This window comes from Schistosoma haematobium, chromosome 3 (assembly GCF_000699445.3).
Source record: "Schistosoma haematobium chromosome 3, whole genome shotgun sequence".
NCBI classification, from domain to species: Eukaryota; Metazoa; Platyhelminthes; class Trematoda; order Strigeidida; family Schistosomatidae; genus Schistosoma; species Schistosoma haematobium.
The window spans coordinates 46,936,655-46,953,536 of record NC_067198.1 but is presented as its reverse complement, the minus strand read 5'-3'; the positions used below and the strand labels follow the sequence as shown (position 1 = coordinate 46,953,536).

The following is a 16,882-nucleotide window of genomic DNA, read 5'->3' as shown; positions in this document are numbered from 1 at the left end:
CTATATGTAGTGACCGATTTTTGTCAAGAGAAGGCGATTGGTTTAATGGAAACAATTATTATTATAACCAATTGAACCAGTGATTGTTTTGCTGTGCTGGTTTGTTTAACTGTAGTGAAGACACCCATTACTCCCCCATTATTCTTCCGTTGACTGTGACTTTGTACGCTCTCACGTTCTCCCATTGATTCCCCTTGTATTTGCTTTGGCACGATCTCGGGATTCTTTCGATACCACGAGATCGCCAACGAATACATCTCGACTACAACCATCAACTGCCTTCTGATATTTGGCTTACGGGGGATCTTATCGGTTAACTGGCACATAGTCTTCCTGTAGTGGTGATCATAGTCAACCGCGACTCGACGCCACACTACATGTACAGCTTTGAAAATGAATCTGCCGAAAAGAGAACTCTTCGATGAACTAGTCGTTTTTATTTTTTATAATGGTTACATGTGCTGATTAGAAGTATTTGGACTATTATACGGAATAAGAGCCCCAGAAGTAGCGTAGTCTAAGGAGACAGAAAGAGGTAAGCACAAATGAATGAATTGTATGTGGAGTTCAAAATCAGGCAGATATCAAGTACGAAGAAATCATTGGTTCACACAAACACCACATCACAGTGTCCATAATATGGACGAAACGAATCTATGTAAATCGAAGTAAAAAGCATCGCTAGAGTTTAAACCTTACTGAGGTAATTTGGGAGTACTTACTTATTCACGACTGTTACTCCTGATTGAGGAGCATAGGCTGCTTATCCGGATTCAACACCTGTAGCGTGGGGTTGAGTTGAGGTTAACTATGAACACCGCTACCAAGAAACACGTGCCAAATAAATCAGAAGGCGAAGGTTGAACGTAACCAAAGAAACCCATAAAATCCCCGAGAAGCTAAATATCAGAAGACAATTAATGGACCAAGTCAAGATATATATTTGCTGGCGATCTCGTGGTATCGAAAGGATACTGAGATCATGCCAGGATACATGCTTGGTTACAGAACGTAACCGAATTCGCGCGAAGTTGCAATCAAAGTGTAAGTAAAAGAATGGAAGCACAAAATAGCTGTCATTAGCACAGTCAAACAAAAGCACATTAAAACAAGCACTGGTACAGTTGGTTATAATAATAATTGTTTTTATTAAACCAGTCGTGTTCTCGTGATAAATGTGAGTCACTACACACCCAACACTGTCCTGGACAATCCTTTCCAGTTCTTTACAGTTGATATTCATTCTTCTCATATCTGCTCCTAATTCCTGACTCAATGTGTTATCTGGCCTTCCTATTTTTTGCCTGCCTTGAGGAATCTAAGTTAGCGCTTGACTTGTGAAGCAGTTTGATGATTTTCTCAATGTGTGTTTTATCCACTTTCAGCATCTTACCTAGTTTCCACCTCAGCTGAAAACTAATTTGTTTTCTCCCATAGTAGACTGTTGTTGATAGTATTCGCACCACGGACATTGAGTATCTTACGTAGACAACTATTTGTAAATATTTGTACATTTTTGGTGGTAGTTGTTCTCGAAGTTTCAACTCCGTACAGCAGAACTGTCCTGACGTTTGCATGGAAGATTGTGACTTTGATATTGGTCGACAGTTGTTTTGACTTCTATATGTTCTTGCTTTGCCAATCTTGGCCTTTACGTCTGCATCGGACCCTCCTTGTTCATCGATGATGCTACCCAGATATGTGAATGCTTCCACCTCTTCCAGAGTTTCTCTATCAAGCGTAAATGAATAGTTCTCAAATTGAGAATACATGAGCTTTATCAGAACAAGCTTTCACAGCCGATGTTGTGCTAATATCTCCATAAAATGCCGGGATGATACCCTATCTTCCTTGTTCTCTGGTTTATGTACAAAAATAAACGCTTTGTGTCTTCTACAGACTACCAAGCAAGCTTTGCTTTTTATGATATTATAGAGTACCGGAGGGTTGAAAAACAAACATTTTGGGCTTCCAAACTCTGAGGTTTTGTCTCATCAATAGTCAGCAACACACATTAATCCCACATTCCTTTTCTCATAAGAATAAGAGAGTGAACTTCCTTAGTAAACCACGATGGGTAATTCTACGGAATTCTTAGCATAGTCCATGGAATGTGAGGTGCAATGGATGTTATGTACAAATTTCTGAATAATCCTCAGTTCTTTTTAATGAATGATTCTGATTCCATCATTCAATATGCCTAAGATTTTGGACACACAATTTGTGGCTCCATCTGTGCCATTTGACGGAAAATCTTCTAAACAAAACCTATATTCCTTATCACATAGGATTAGCAGCTAAATAATCAAAGTTTTTAAATCACCTGTAGCGTTGAATAAATCCCTGAAATCGATAGCTCCATAAGTCTTTGACATTTGATGCTGACCGTATCAGTTCTAATGGACTCACTTAGCTGAAGGTGCTCGGTCACGAACTCGCACCAGATCACAAGTGGTTACTCCGTGCTTCACATCTGCCACGACCGCTAGCAAGCTTAGTTCGGTCAATTCCTAACATATCAAATATATTTTAGGACCTCTTCGTGTCTGACTGTTGATTTGAGTGGGTTGGCACATTTTGATTATAAAGCCTGTTACTGATTAAAGCGTTATCAAACTCCAAATAGTAAATTTAGTTCTTACATATCTTTGTTCTTCTTGTCTTCCAAAACTGGGTTTACGAAGACACTTCGGAAAAGTTCACAACCCCAGAACAAATTACTCGTCAGTTGATTATCGACTTTCATCGGTATAACTCGTTAAATCAACATGTGGTTGGAACTCCATCTCTCGAAAAGCCCAAATAAAACTTGGATTAACTGAGCGACCAATAGTAGTAGAACTAGTAAGAGCCACCTAGACTCCTATTACTTTCAATGTGTAACTGAAAACCATTTTCCGAGTACCATGGAAAAAGTGTACAAGAAAACCGTATTTTCATTTACACAACATTTTATTGTCGCTTATCATAACTGCTAAAATTACGTGAAATAATATTAAAAAATTGGTAATAATGTTAAAAATTACACACAAATTATGTATAAATCAAGCAGCCATATAGAGTTACGTTCCTATTTGAAACATCAAGGTCGTATGCGTATTGTGGTGAGGATCCTTAAAACTATTACGGAAGCTCTGGTTTAGAGTGATATTTATATTCTCAAGTTCAAGTAAGCCTCCTCAAATTTGTAAACAGTCATAATGTTGTTTGTGTTTTTGTTGCTGGAATTGCTTCTTGCTTGCGAATATTCAAGTATGTTTCACTTCAATGTGGCACAAGTTTATGAATGAAATGCATCATCTTCAGGGCTTATTGTGAAAAGCCACACAGTGTAAGTCACCTGAATAACAGGCCCAAAGCAAATATGGGATATAAATATGGCAAAACCTGCCAACGGACAACGCGTTAAGTGTCGAAGTCAATTGATTACGCTTGTATTATAAATAGTTTTCTGGTTACTATTCACCGATATCTCACGCTAGGTTTAATGGTATGCTAATAACTCAGTTTTAGTCTCGAATTTAAACTAAGTGGTGTTAACACTGTCCTATGTAATCTTACCCAATCTCCCGCCACAGTAAACTTTGGGGAAGTTTTGGGGAAATGGCACAAAACATCAAAATTTCCCCAGACCTGAGGAAATCCCCCAATATTTTCCCGAAATTCCCCTTTAACCTTGGTCAAGGTCATTTGACTTTGGGAGTTTCCCCAAACTTGGGAGCTCGGGTAACTTTCCAAGAGTATAAGAACAATGTAAATATTTATAGGGAGGATTTCTTATTGTCTTCTTAATTGCTCAGTTCTGTTTGTATTCATCTTTCATTGCCCTTAATATAATTTAATTCAATGTGACACGTTGATTTCTCTTTGTGTAAAATTTTTCTTGGTCATTGGTACCGTGTAGTCCTGTGAAATGACTGGAGTTGGCCTGATCAGTTCTTGGTCTGAGGTGGGTTATCTTATGGTAAACGATTAATTTGTTGCTGTTTTAGGTAGATAACTTCCAGAAAAGCAATAATGTTACTCAGTTGTTCGATGAGGATCCGGAGATGTTCGGTATTTTGCGAGTACTCATGTTGCTTTTACGTAATAAATTGTTTTTAGATGGATCAAGCCTTTTCCCTCATTTTTGTAGTCTTTGGAAAAATTCCCAAACAGCTTTATCGGAGATCCCTATTCAGTATGGTAATGCATGCCACAAGATTGCTCGTAGATTACCCAGTATGTTTACCAAAATGTCTCATCGTAAAGGGTAAAATAATCAAGTTTATATAATCACCTTTCTACAAGATTGCCTAATGTCCGTAATATTACAGAAATGATTAATCTTGAAGGGAACACATGGAATCTTATTTCAAGTATTTACTTGGACCGTTTTGAGTCAGAATCTAGGACCGGGACGGTTGAAGGAAATGATTTATCTGTACGGATTTTATGTTTATGTGTTTCGTGTTTTCTTATGTATAGTCTAGTTTGTCAAATCATTCCTTTAGGGCTCTAAGAATTGTCGAGAGGTATTTAAATCTGCATGAAGTTATCTGATCTTTTTGGTCAGTTTAAGTATAATTGTACTTACCGGTTACGGATGATGTGGTTTAGGACTGTTTATTAATGACAGTAACTGTTTAACTGTTCATAGTGTTTCCGCTTGACTGCGTGGCACTTACCACTCAGTCGTTAGGTCACATATACAAAACACCCATTTCCGTTTTATTTGGTAGTGACTGTTGTTTGACAAATATGACTTAGGGCGTGATAGATGAATTGGTTACTGTCTTCTCAACTAAAATTATGCAGATGATGTAGTCCTGTTTGGCAAAGACGACAAAATAAGGTCTTCTGACCACTTTAAGCAATAATGCCAGTGTGCTTGGAATGTGTTTCTTTCTCTCTAAGTGCAAAATTTTGTTTCAGGACTGGTCTGCATCAACGCTTGAATTAACGGTAGGGAGTGGAATAGTTGAGTGTGTCAATCAATTCACTCATCTTAGAAGTCTGACTATCCCGAAGGGTTGGTGTCTGACATAATCTCAGCACGGATTCAGGAGGCTCAATTGAAGTCTGCCAACTTGCATCACTTATAGCCTAGGTCAGATGTACGTTTGTCAACTAAAAAGAGAGTTTATTGCTCATCGGTTCTCTCCGTCATAATTTATGATTGTGAAACGTGGCCATTAAGAATAGAAGATATTCATGGGCTACTAGTATTCGACCATAGGTGTCTTGGAAGCACTGCTCGTGTATTTTGGGACCTTCTAACAAGCGATGCCTGGGATAGTAATGAGGTACTAGATAAGGATGGCAAATCGAGTGATGAGATAGTAAACCCCCATCTAATGGGGTGGTTAGGACGTGTGTTACGAATGCTCAACCATTGCTTACCTCGACGGGCGATGTTGTCTGTTGTAGGAGTAGGTTTGGAGGAAGCCAGAGGCGACCAAACCATGACATTTCAACAGTTCATAGTGACACCGAATGTTAGACTAAGCCCTGTAGATAGATGCAAACTATCTGGTTGGAGTCCATGTGATCATTGTAACCAGTCGTTAGAGACTTTGAAGGACATAGCTTAAAATAGGTCGCAATGATGCAGGTGCATCTACTCTTTGTCTCCACTTAGTTTTCAAGCTCCTAACTCCCCCTCCCCAATGAATGTTTTTATTCCACCAGTTCACATTTTTTCTCGAATCGTACCTTCGATGCATGGTCTTATTTAATACTGTTGCAACCTCTACTTCTTTGGGATTTGTTTAATCTGTGCTAAGGGAGTGTGTGTACTTAAGCTGATGCACTCATATGCCAGGTTCTACATTATATATAACCGACGTCTTTTAAAGATTTATTTCTTTTCAACTAGGTTCTTGCAAAAACATGTGTGAAACACCTCATAAATTACGCTAACATAGTGGAAAAGAAATTTGATTTATCGATTGTTTTCATTGTGTTTATAGTTTTATAATCTTTGTCTTGAAAAGAGATTAGATTTATTGAGATCATAGAGCGATCTAAATTGAGCAACCAATGAAATTTGGGGACACTAGACGACTATTTCGTCGTAGTCTGGGTTTCTACATGAGTGTTCATCAATGACTTCGTGGTCAGGAATCGAGCGTAGGACCTTTAGTCTAGCACGCGAACGCTTAACCTCTAGACCACTGAGCTGGCATCCAGTAGTGTTACGAGTCTACCTTTAGTCGGTCCATGATTTAGTCTATACATTGTTTGTGTTTCATAACCAGACTAATTATCTATAGTTTTCATAAAGCAGTTTAGTGTTGTTTTATTCCTTTTAACCTGTTTTTTCTATTTTGAATTGCATATACCATCTGTTAGAATTTTAATCACTCCGAACGGGAAATAATTCGATTACTATACGAAAGAGATAATGAACTTCGTGAAGCTCAGGTTAGTAATTTATTTAAATTATTCTGTAATGTATTGGTTAACTTCGTGTTTATGACGTTCATACACCTTTTTTTTTGGATTCTGAACCAATCTTAGATTTTAGTGGGAAGAAAACGAGTATTAATCTAGTGGTAAATACCTCAAGGTCTTGCTGACTAGAATCATTTTTTTTTATATACACAAGTGTAGGCAAGAGCGTTTTCATTATTTTCTTATTGCGATAAGTCTTTATCGTTCACATAAGTGTTTGGTCTGCACGGTCAAGTTCGTCATTAATATCGCAATATTCGTTGTACATCCTATAATTAGAAAAAATCAGTTGGGCCATGAAAGCATCTCTGGTTGTTCTGATGCCAAAATCCTTAGAAATATCGGTAATGGATAATGAAAAACAATCGTTTCCACCTGTATTTGTTTCTAATTGAGATTTAACCCTCTAGGGTTTATAGCACATAAGTTATCCACAATAAAGATCCAATTGATACGTTTTTGACTCATGTTAAATAGTTTGTTCACTGTCAAAATGCATTAATCTTGATACATTTTCTGGCAAACTCAAGAGTTAATTTGTCTTGCTTAAGAAGTACAGCCAATCTGTCCTTTTAAAGCATTAATCTATTTACTACATGTCCAGTACCATAGAAGATTTTCCGGATAAGATATTTCAGCAAGATCATTCTAATTTTCATTTACATTTCAGAAATACAAGAAAATATACATATCATAAAGACTGAAAATTTGCAAGAATGATTACTAGTTGCGTTTCTTCAACTATGAAAGCTTCCGGTTCTGCTTATAACCTTTTTCATTTCAAAATATGTTTCCTGAATTAGATGCTGTAACGATTTAACATTTGTGTTTAGAAGTATTGGCTCTGATATACTTCTGTCTTGTTCCATATCAACGAATGAACTAACATTAGGGAGTGAATTAGTCCAGTGCATCGATTATTTGACTTGTCTCAGAAGTCTCATCACCCTTGATAGGTTGATATCTGACGAAATCTAGGTGCAGGTTTAGAAAGCTCGCTAAGCTTTTGCCGAATTACATCACTCGTGATGTAAAGAATATCCACATCTGCCAACTGAAGGGTAGCTACTATGCAGCAGTATGCTCTATATTGCTCTATGGCTGTAAAGCATGGTTCATAGAAGTAAAAGACATGCATAGGCCGCAGGTTTATTGTCATACGTGTTTTAAAATCATTATTCGCGTAGCGTGAAAAAATCGAGTAGACAATGTTAATGTTAAGAATATAGTTTATGAAGTTGTGAGTCTTTATAGACTGATATGGTTGGAACATGGATCACATATGCATAACCACTGCCTGCCTAATTGCATGTTGTTATCTGGTGTAATAGAAGAAAACTAGGAATGATCAAACCAAAATATGGCATCAGTTCATGAAGTCATTCATTATCGATCTTAGCTATGTAGATATATGCAGACTACCTGATCTTAGCAATACATTCATTTATCAGTCAGATGTGTTGGCCGACTAAGGTTACATCCAGTCATAATGTTGGAGATACATTTATTCTTTTCCCCTAGATCTTGAGTTCCAGTTTCTTTATGCATGCCCTCTCATTTTTTTTCTTTTCGAACCATGTTCTCAATGTTTAGTCTTTTTCAATATTATTACCGTTACATTATTTCTATTCACTTACTACTCATGTTAATTTTGACTCATCATGTTAAAACACTTTTGTGGCAGGCTTTACTTTGTATCTGATTAGGTTTTCCGGTTGATAAAAAAGATGAAGTTTTGAATGTCATGGATGCTTTTTACTTGATAAAATTACATTTCCCGGTTGTTTACGAGATTTAAAATGGCCATTTTCATGATGATGTCAAAATGGTACACCATTAACAGGACTAAAATCTCTCGAGTGTCTACGCAACATGACTTTGCCTTTTCCCTAAGTCTAGGAAATATTGAGGAACACTGTAGAAAAATACATAATATGCAAGAATTTACAAATTGAAAAGTGAAAGTTAAGTGTTGTCAAAAAAATGTAGCCTCTTCCCATGACTGTTTAATCGGAAAATTTTATTTGGTATTCGTGAAATTTGCGAAAACCGAAAGAGGTCGAAAGAAAAACTTACATAAAGATAAATGGCTTCTGGAGTAGTTTTTACAACAGAATTGTCAGTAAAAAGAGTTATAAAACGTCCCTTTCAATATGTTTAGTTGCTTTTCGTGTTTTAGGGCTAAAGTTAACAGTTTAGTATTTAAAAAGTTTAACTGTAAGACTGGCCAATGTATGTTACGAACTTATTCATTTCCAAGTAATCATCAGAGGAAGAAACCGGCATGCATACGGTAAGATCATCAGCATAGCTATACGGGAACAATGTTCAACTATGAGAGGGCCCCATACTTGTATTCCATTGGGAAGCTCAAATATAATGTGAAACTTAGAAATTGTTATACAGTGCACTTAGGTGAACACTTATTAATATTATGAGCTAACAACTCAACATTAAAAATATCTATCTAGTCAATACTGATGATAAAGCTTACTTTCACCAGAAAATGTGCTTGTTTAAATGAAGTTCATCTATAATACATTTGTTGTAGTGTGTTTATGAGCCACAGACCTGTTGATTAAAATGGTTATCTGAAGTGATATTCATTTGTTTCAAATTTCCGCATCATGTTTTTTTTCATTATATTTGTCAATCTCTTATTGTTGTTTCATTAAGTCATATAACTTTAATTTTCATTTTCATTATAGATATTAATTGATTGGTTAGAACAAATAGTTCGTCAGCAGATCGAAGAAGTTGCTGAGAAATACGAATGTTTATTCAATCAGACAACTGCTTGGTAATTAATTTTTTTATACCTTTATTCTAATTCATGCAACTCACATTGTACCTGTTTATATACTTGGCTTTTCGGGGTGAGTGATACCATACTCAGCTGTTTGTACCAATTTAGGTGACGGAAGGATTCGGATGTACGAGTTGTTAATTTAAAGTTGACTGTTGTAACCACTAGTCTATTGTATTTTATTTGTATGCATGTTTTAAACATCGATATTTCGTTTTGTTGTTAATGTAGTCTTTCAAATGTAGTGGTTTAGTGTCATTGGAGTAATGGTATTTTGGCTTAATCTTCCTTCAACTATCCACTTTGAGTGTAGTATGAATATTAGAATTTCTCCGTTACTAACTGCCATCCTTTACCTAACATCTTATCCAAGAACTATGCTGATATCATGCAGCCATTTATTGACACATTTTTTTGTAATGCTCGGTGTTTGGGAGTTGATGCTGATGTACGCTTTCTATGTACGACATCGGTTACTTGAGAGAAAAGATGAAGATTAAGAAAGGAAGCTTATTTGGTTAAATCGAATCGTATGTACATGTATATACTCATTTATATATATCCTTTGGAAGATTAAGTATTTCAATGGTTTATGTATCATCTCTTAAAAATAAAAGCCATCTCTTGGTCAACCATGTGCGTTGATCGTTTGGCGATTTCCAATTGACCCACTGTTCCAGACTTCTCGATTAATGTTATATCAACCAAACAGGTGAAAATTTAAATGGTCCTAATACTTCAGTTTCTGTCTGTTGGTAGAAATATCAATTATAAACTAACATCCTTGTTTTTCTGTAAGCAATGGGAAAAAACATCTAAAACTCACATAGTAATCTGCAATAAAGGGTCAGTAATAGAATAGTAATGATTACAGTTTAGAAAATCAATATTATGAGATTAATTAAACTGGAAAACGAATTCTAACCAATTGACTCCACTATAATTTGTTCTTTATAGAACCTAAACTCTTGTAAGCTCTAATGGCTATTACTGGAAAATTTCAAAGTGGGAAGAACTAGTTTATCTTTCACGATGTCGTTTACATATGAAGCTTTTGTCACAGAGACTTGTCAGTTGAATTGTTTGCTGTGACTACTAGGAACACTTATTCAGTTATTCTTCATCTAATTATTTTAATCTATAACCTGTGTACTAACTATTATAGAGTCTATTGATTTGAGTCTCATCGCAAATATAAATTCCTTTATGCATTTTTCATACTCACCTTTTGAAGCATAAATTAATACAGTGACAGGTTATTTATTTATTTAAACACATAAACATTGGTACAATGAAGCACCAAATAGATATGCGCCACATAAATCATTCAATTTGTGTGGGGGCCGTGATACTGCTTGGGTGCCCAGACCGAGGGCCACACCCAGAGTCTTTGACCAAGAGATCTAATCGACAGGGCAGTGAAGCAGCGTTAGGAGATGCAGTTCCATGGTAGTCGGTGGCCAACAATATGTTCATACGCCATTTGTTACTTCAGGATATTAGAGCCCATGTGCACGATTGGTTTGGAGTCAGGGTTTTCCAACTAACTCCCCTAGGTGGGCTCTCCATGTCCACCAACTCGGTTAAAGCGCCGAACATTTGCTTTTCGTCCTCTTAATTTCGTAGACAACACCCTCACCATGAGAAGGCAATGAGTAGGACTTTCTTGGCAATGGTTGAATGCACGTGGCTGTATAAAAGTATTTGGAGAGGGAGAGCTAACTCTCCTCACTCGGCCATACCAGGGCATTTTGGGGCTACAAATTCACTTTGACCAAGAATAACTTGACATATTCAGACGTATTATTTTGATTGTACGAAAGATATTCTATATTCTTTTGTACTATTTAAATTTGTGTTAATTTTATTTCGGTTATTTATTGACTCTGAAGAAGTGGCTTACATTAAGTCACAAAACGTCGTCAGAAATACAATTTTCCTACTTATTGGGATATAACAAGAAGATATTTTTATTATTAAAGTCCTTTATAATTAATATCTCGAAATCACGCCAAATATTGCCTTTTAATAAGTTACTAAAATGTAATGTAACTACAGGTTTGCATATTCGACTCCAATTCACATCTTTGTGTTCAGGCTAGTGATACTTTGTGTATTACTAAACTTATTTGGACAAATCCAAAATTGAACACTGATATTAGTATTGTGGAATCACTAAATGGCAATTATTTTTGCTCTATTTAGATTGAATATTTGATGAATAAATTTCAGAAGGGGTTTTGTGGATATTATAGCAATTTTAGTAGTTGAGATCATGAGTCAGTTGATGCTAGACCACCATGAAAAATCTGGAAGCACTGGACGGCCGTCTCGTCCTACTGTGGAACTCCTCGGCAGTGCGCATCCACGATCCCACCTATCGGGACTCGAACCCAGGACCTACTATTCTGGTGCGTGGGTGCTTAACCATTAGACCGCTGAGCCGGTAGCCAAACGGTGTTAATGTTTAACCTCAACTAATCCAGAGATCTTTTCATACTTAAGGAGTGATACAACTTGATTAATTTCTTATTTATGCTCTTATTTCACAGGGAGAATACGGCACATTTATTGAGTTATCTTTCACAAGCGGAGCTTACTAAACATCGTTTGGTAAAAGAATTGGTATGTGATTTTGTTTTAAAAGTAGTGTAGGAGTTTTCTAGAATTTTAATATTATTAGTATTACCATGTAAATAAATGTTGGCCTCTACTTCAATCATATTACCATATTCCCATTTTTCAATGTTTAAGCTTCATGAAGTTGAAGTGTGAAAGTTAAGAGCTCAGTTAACTGGTCAATATTGCGAATATTCATTACGTTATGATGCAGATTAACTGAAATTAAGAATATAGACTCAGTAGTAGTGATAGTTTAAAAGTTTTTTTTCATCATGTAAGTTGTCAATCCCAAACTCAATCTTATACGTTTGTGATTATGGTTGTTCCCGTGGCAAGCCCTAACTTGGAATCCTGAAGGGAAGCGAAAAAGAGGAAGGCCATAGAACACATAACGTCGGGAAATAGAAGCAGATATGAAAAAGATGAATAACAACTGGAAAGGGCTGGAAAGGATTGCCCAGGACAGGGTTGGATGGCGAATGCTGGTGAGCGGCCTATGCTCCTTCACGAGGAGTAACAGGCGTAAATAAGTAACGTTGAAGTCTTCCACTAAAAACAAAAAGAAATTAGTGAAACTAATATCAGTCCAACTCCAAGTGAAGCAAATCTTCACAAGCTTATTTAATTAAATCAAATTGACATTGTTTAGCTTTCTTTATTTGTAGACAAGTTCACTTTAAATCTTCCCTACAAATTTATTCCCATTATGTGTATTAGCATCCGGATGCTGTAACCCTAACAGGTAATGAATTGGATCAGAAAGATCAAATTGATAATGATCGATTTATAAATTATTTATTCCTATGTCTTCGTGGTGGAGATCTTCATCGTGTAAGTGGATTACAAATTTTTTTTTTTCATTTCTTCACATTATTACTATTATTTCTACTTCAATTTGTGTAGGCTAAAAAGTTTTTTCCCTAAATACCTTTGAAGAATTGTTCATGTATAGTAAGTAGTGTTGTTTTTATTTAGGGTATTCTATAAAAAATGCATGATGAATTGATGGAACTGTGAGTGTTTATTGAATGAGGCAGCTGAAATATGTGTTACATATGGTCATGCGCACCAGCTCAAGTTTCTACATCACATCAACATTAAGATGTCTGAATAGTTTAATTATTAGGAATATTAGTGGTAGTAAGGAAGATCAAGCATAGAAGAAAATCTGAATTGATGAAATAAAAATTCAAATAATCAAGCAACTTGGTATTTCTGGAAAGACGAATGGTGAATACACCTGCCCCAGTGCGAACGATGTTAAGTCATGTCATTTAGAGTTTATAATCATTGGTTACGGTAATTATGTGGAAGTCAACCAAATTATCTGCATCTACGTTCACGGCCCAATCCGACAGTTAGTGACTTCATGGAATGGTGTCAAGTTTTTGTTTGACCACTCCTGGCTTTCTTTCAGCCTACTCATACACAAGCTGTCATCGGACATCGAGGTGGTGGTTGGGAGTGCGTGATGTGTCCCAACCACCTCAGTCGATTAAGATTCATTACTTCACCAATCGACTTGGAGTTCTTACCTAGTACTCTAGGTCTGTGGTCATTATTGCTCACTAGGTGGTCCCAACCTATGCTTGAAATATTTCGAAGGTGTCCGTATACAAATAACGATATATTCATGACAAGATTTTCTACAAAATGAGTAGTATACTGATCAGTCGATGACGCAAAATGATACGATATAGTCAAGTGTAACAACTATTTAATGATCATTCCTATTTCCTTCGAAATACCTCATATTTATAGCAATGCATGTCCGATTTCTGCATATATTGTTCGAAATGTTTTTGAAAGCTATCAAGAGTTAGGTTCTTCAATTGGTTTGTCGTTTCACGCTTTGTTATGATCGTAATCACTGACAATCTTCACAAATTTATTCTATCAGTAATCATGCAGATATTAAAGTGACAATTTTATGCACAAGAGGTTTCCCGAGTATAGTATTTTCAACAACACGGAAAACCAACTGTTGTTCTTTTAGTCTTCTTAACCTCACTCCCACTCTGGAACTCTTGGTTCATAATTTAATGCATTCCGTTTTCACTGGGTTATCTCAATAAACAGCTTTCAATACTTCGTGAACTTACTGAGTTTTTCTGAAGTTCTACAGACTTCTATAAGCTCAGTTTGTATACTTTAGATTGGAATTACAAAAAATATTCTCTTCCATTGAATAAATTCATTTGACTTCATTTATTATTGTTTTTAAGGCTCAACTTCTTTGTACACAACGTGGTGAATTTTGGCGTGCTATTTCACTTGAAGGTTGGCGACCATTTCATTATTCTGGTTTTGTGGAAAGTGAATCAACTCAATTTCAAACATTAAAAGATACAGATGAAAATTTTACTCATTCAAAACCATTACAAATGAAATTCAGTATCGAAGGGAATCCAACGAGAATTTTATACAAATCTGTATGTTGGTGGAATTCAGAGAATGTAAGTTCTTATTTGAATATTGACATTATTCATATCAACTGCTATGGCTCAATTTCTTGGATTGGTTGGAGTTAGACATTAACACCGTTGGATACCGACTCAGTGGTCTAGAGGTTAAGTGCTTGCGCGTGAGACTGATAGGTTCTGGGTTCGAATCTCGCAAGGCGGGATTATGGATGCGCACTACTGAGGAGTCCCGTACTAGGACGAAACGGCCTTCGAGTGCTTCCAGATTTTCCATGTTGGTCTAGCTTGAATTGAGACATGAATTCAACCATTAAGGACGATTTATTTTTCACTTTATATCTTATAAATGTTATTTGATGCTAAAACCAGCTTTATTTCGAAGAAAGTTTTCTTTGTCTCATATTGAAAGTTTTATTGATTTTATTTTCCACTATTATTTACATATAGATAAAATTACGTTCATTTGAACGAGCTATTCATGCTACATTATCAGGAAATTTAAATGTTCTATCACAAATTTTACCAACTTCATGGACAGATCAAACATGGGCACATTGTCGTGCTTTAGTTGAAGCTCGTGTAGATTCTAGTCTACGTAGCCTATTGAATACTGGCCCTAGGGCTGATACACTGGTAAGTTGAAAAAAATTTTCTGTTTATGTTTTAAGAGTATCTGTGCTAAAAATGTGTCATTAGAAAAAAATAATAATTCTGGTAATGTTATATGACACTTCTGTATATCATAAACAATATCTGTTTATAAAAACCAGGTTGATTATTTCATCTTGTATTAATGTATCTTGATTCGACGTGGTGGTCGGATTCGCCTATCGTGATGAACCAATCGAGCTATACTGGCGGAACAATTGTTCCTCAAGGTCCTACCATGCTAGACATGTCGGTTGAAAAACGGTAAAACTAAAAGCAGCAAACCCAAGGTCTGAGGGCGAAGTCGTACTGCTGACTGTACAGAGGTGTGACGGCAGCAAGATGTTTCCTTCAGACAACCAGCATATCAGCGATGCTGGCTTTCCACAAGGAGGGGTGGGGCTAGAAAAGGTCTACCCTAAAAATGGACACCTCGCCTTATCCTATGGATATCCGTCTCCGGCGGTTAGGTCTAAAATTATTATGAAATAATTCTTAGATACTTCGTCCTGACTGCTTCAACGACAGGATAGATAGATTGTTCAGTAAGGCTCGTTTCGACCACGCAATATCATGAATCAAAATATGGAGTGGGAAAATGTCTATCTCACTGACTGGTGACTTGAAATATTGACTTCTTTTTTATAACCGCTTCTTGACACTTTACGTCTTCTCTAATACTCTTTAACCAATGCATTTCACTCAACTTAACGCAAATCACTACAAGAATTGTTTTGAGATACGATGTGTTTAAACGAAGCTGAACAAAAGAGATGTACAGTAATAAAAATACATTTTTACGTAGAATTTCAATGAAAACTCCCAGTATTCTATTGACTTTTCCATCAGTCAATCAGTCAGCTACAACGTAGGACCAGGCACATATATGCATCAGTCCAAGTTGCCATACCTCATTAACGCAACAAGATGGACACCGGATTCATAAAAGTAGTTAATTCAAAGGTGGTAATATATAAAAGAAAGATTGCAATAAGGATATAGTACGGGAAGAAAAAATTAGTTCATAGAAAGAAAGATATGAAGCGATTTTAATCTCTTAGTTTAAGGGAAGATAGAGAGTGTATACACCTACGCCATTTTGATCGATTCTGAGCCATGTCACTAAGAGTCTACAACCATTGGTTACGATAGTCACGCGGACCCCAACCAAGTAGTCTGCATCTACCAACATGGCTCAGACTAGAAGTTAGTGACTTCAAGCATTGATGTCACGTTTTGGTTTGGCCGCCCCTAACTTTCTTCCAACCATCTCCAACACCGGTTAGCATTGCACGTCGTGGTAATCGGTGTTCGGGCATACATAACATGTGGCCCAACCATCTCAGTCGATGAAGATTCACAACCTCACCAACTGATTTACTATTATTCCCTAATACTCTGCGTCTAACCTCACTATTACTTACCCGGTGATCCCAGCAGACGCCAGCAATATTTCTGAGGCATCTGTGGACAAATACTAGTAGCTTACGAGTGTCTTCTACTCTTAATGGCCATGTTTCGCTGCCGTAAAGTAGAACAGAATGGACTGCCGCGCAGTATACTCGTCCTTTTATTGATAGACGGATATCTCGCCTTCGCCATAGGTGACGTAAGTTGGCAAAAGCCAAACGAGCTTTTCGAATCCGTGCTGAGATTTCGTCAGACACCAACACATTAGGGCTGATCAGACTTCCAAGATAAGTGAAGTTGTCAACGCGTTCGACTACTTCACTCCCTATCCTTAGTTCAGGTATTGACGCAGACCAGTCCTGAAGCAACAACTTGCATTTAGAGGGAGAGAAGCGCATTCCAAACATTCTGGCATTGTTGCTTAGTGCTACCAAAAGACTCTGCATTTTGTCAGCGTCTTCACCAAACAGGACTATGTCATCTGCGTATTCTAAGTCGATAAGTGGACCTCCTGGAAGGAGATCAATACCCGAGAATT

General features: G+C 36.7%; 1 protein-coding gene across 1 annotated transcript in view; it reads left to right on the top strand.

Annotated features, from left to right (window-relative positions):
* The first annotated feature begins 3,072 nt into the window (after positions 1-3,072).
* Positions 3,073-16,882, top strand: part of MS3_00005915 (uncharacterized protein) — a 55,974-nt gene continuing 42,164 nt past the window's right edge. Inside the window, exons 1-11 of the mRNA XM_051214010.1 lie at positions 3,073-3,169; positions 3,905-3,949; positions 3,993-4,056; positions 4,105-4,252; positions 4,291-4,423; positions 6,334-6,405; positions 9,144-9,235; positions 11,794-11,866; positions 12,581-12,694; positions 14,089-14,319; positions 14,734-14,919. Coding sequence (XP_051070035.1) covers positions 3,914-3,949; positions 3,993-4,056; positions 4,105-4,252; positions 4,291-4,423; positions 6,334-6,405; positions 9,144-9,235; positions 11,794-11,866; positions 12,581-12,694; positions 14,089-14,319; positions 14,734-14,919 — 1,149 coding nt within the window. The 5' untranslated portion in view covers positions 3,073-3,169; positions 3,905-3,913. The remainder of the gene's footprint in view (positions 3,170-3,904; positions 3,950-3,992; positions 4,057-4,104; positions 4,253-4,290; positions 4,424-6,333; positions 6,406-9,143; positions 9,236-11,793; positions 11,867-12,580; positions 12,695-14,088; positions 14,320-14,733; positions 14,920-16,882) is intronic.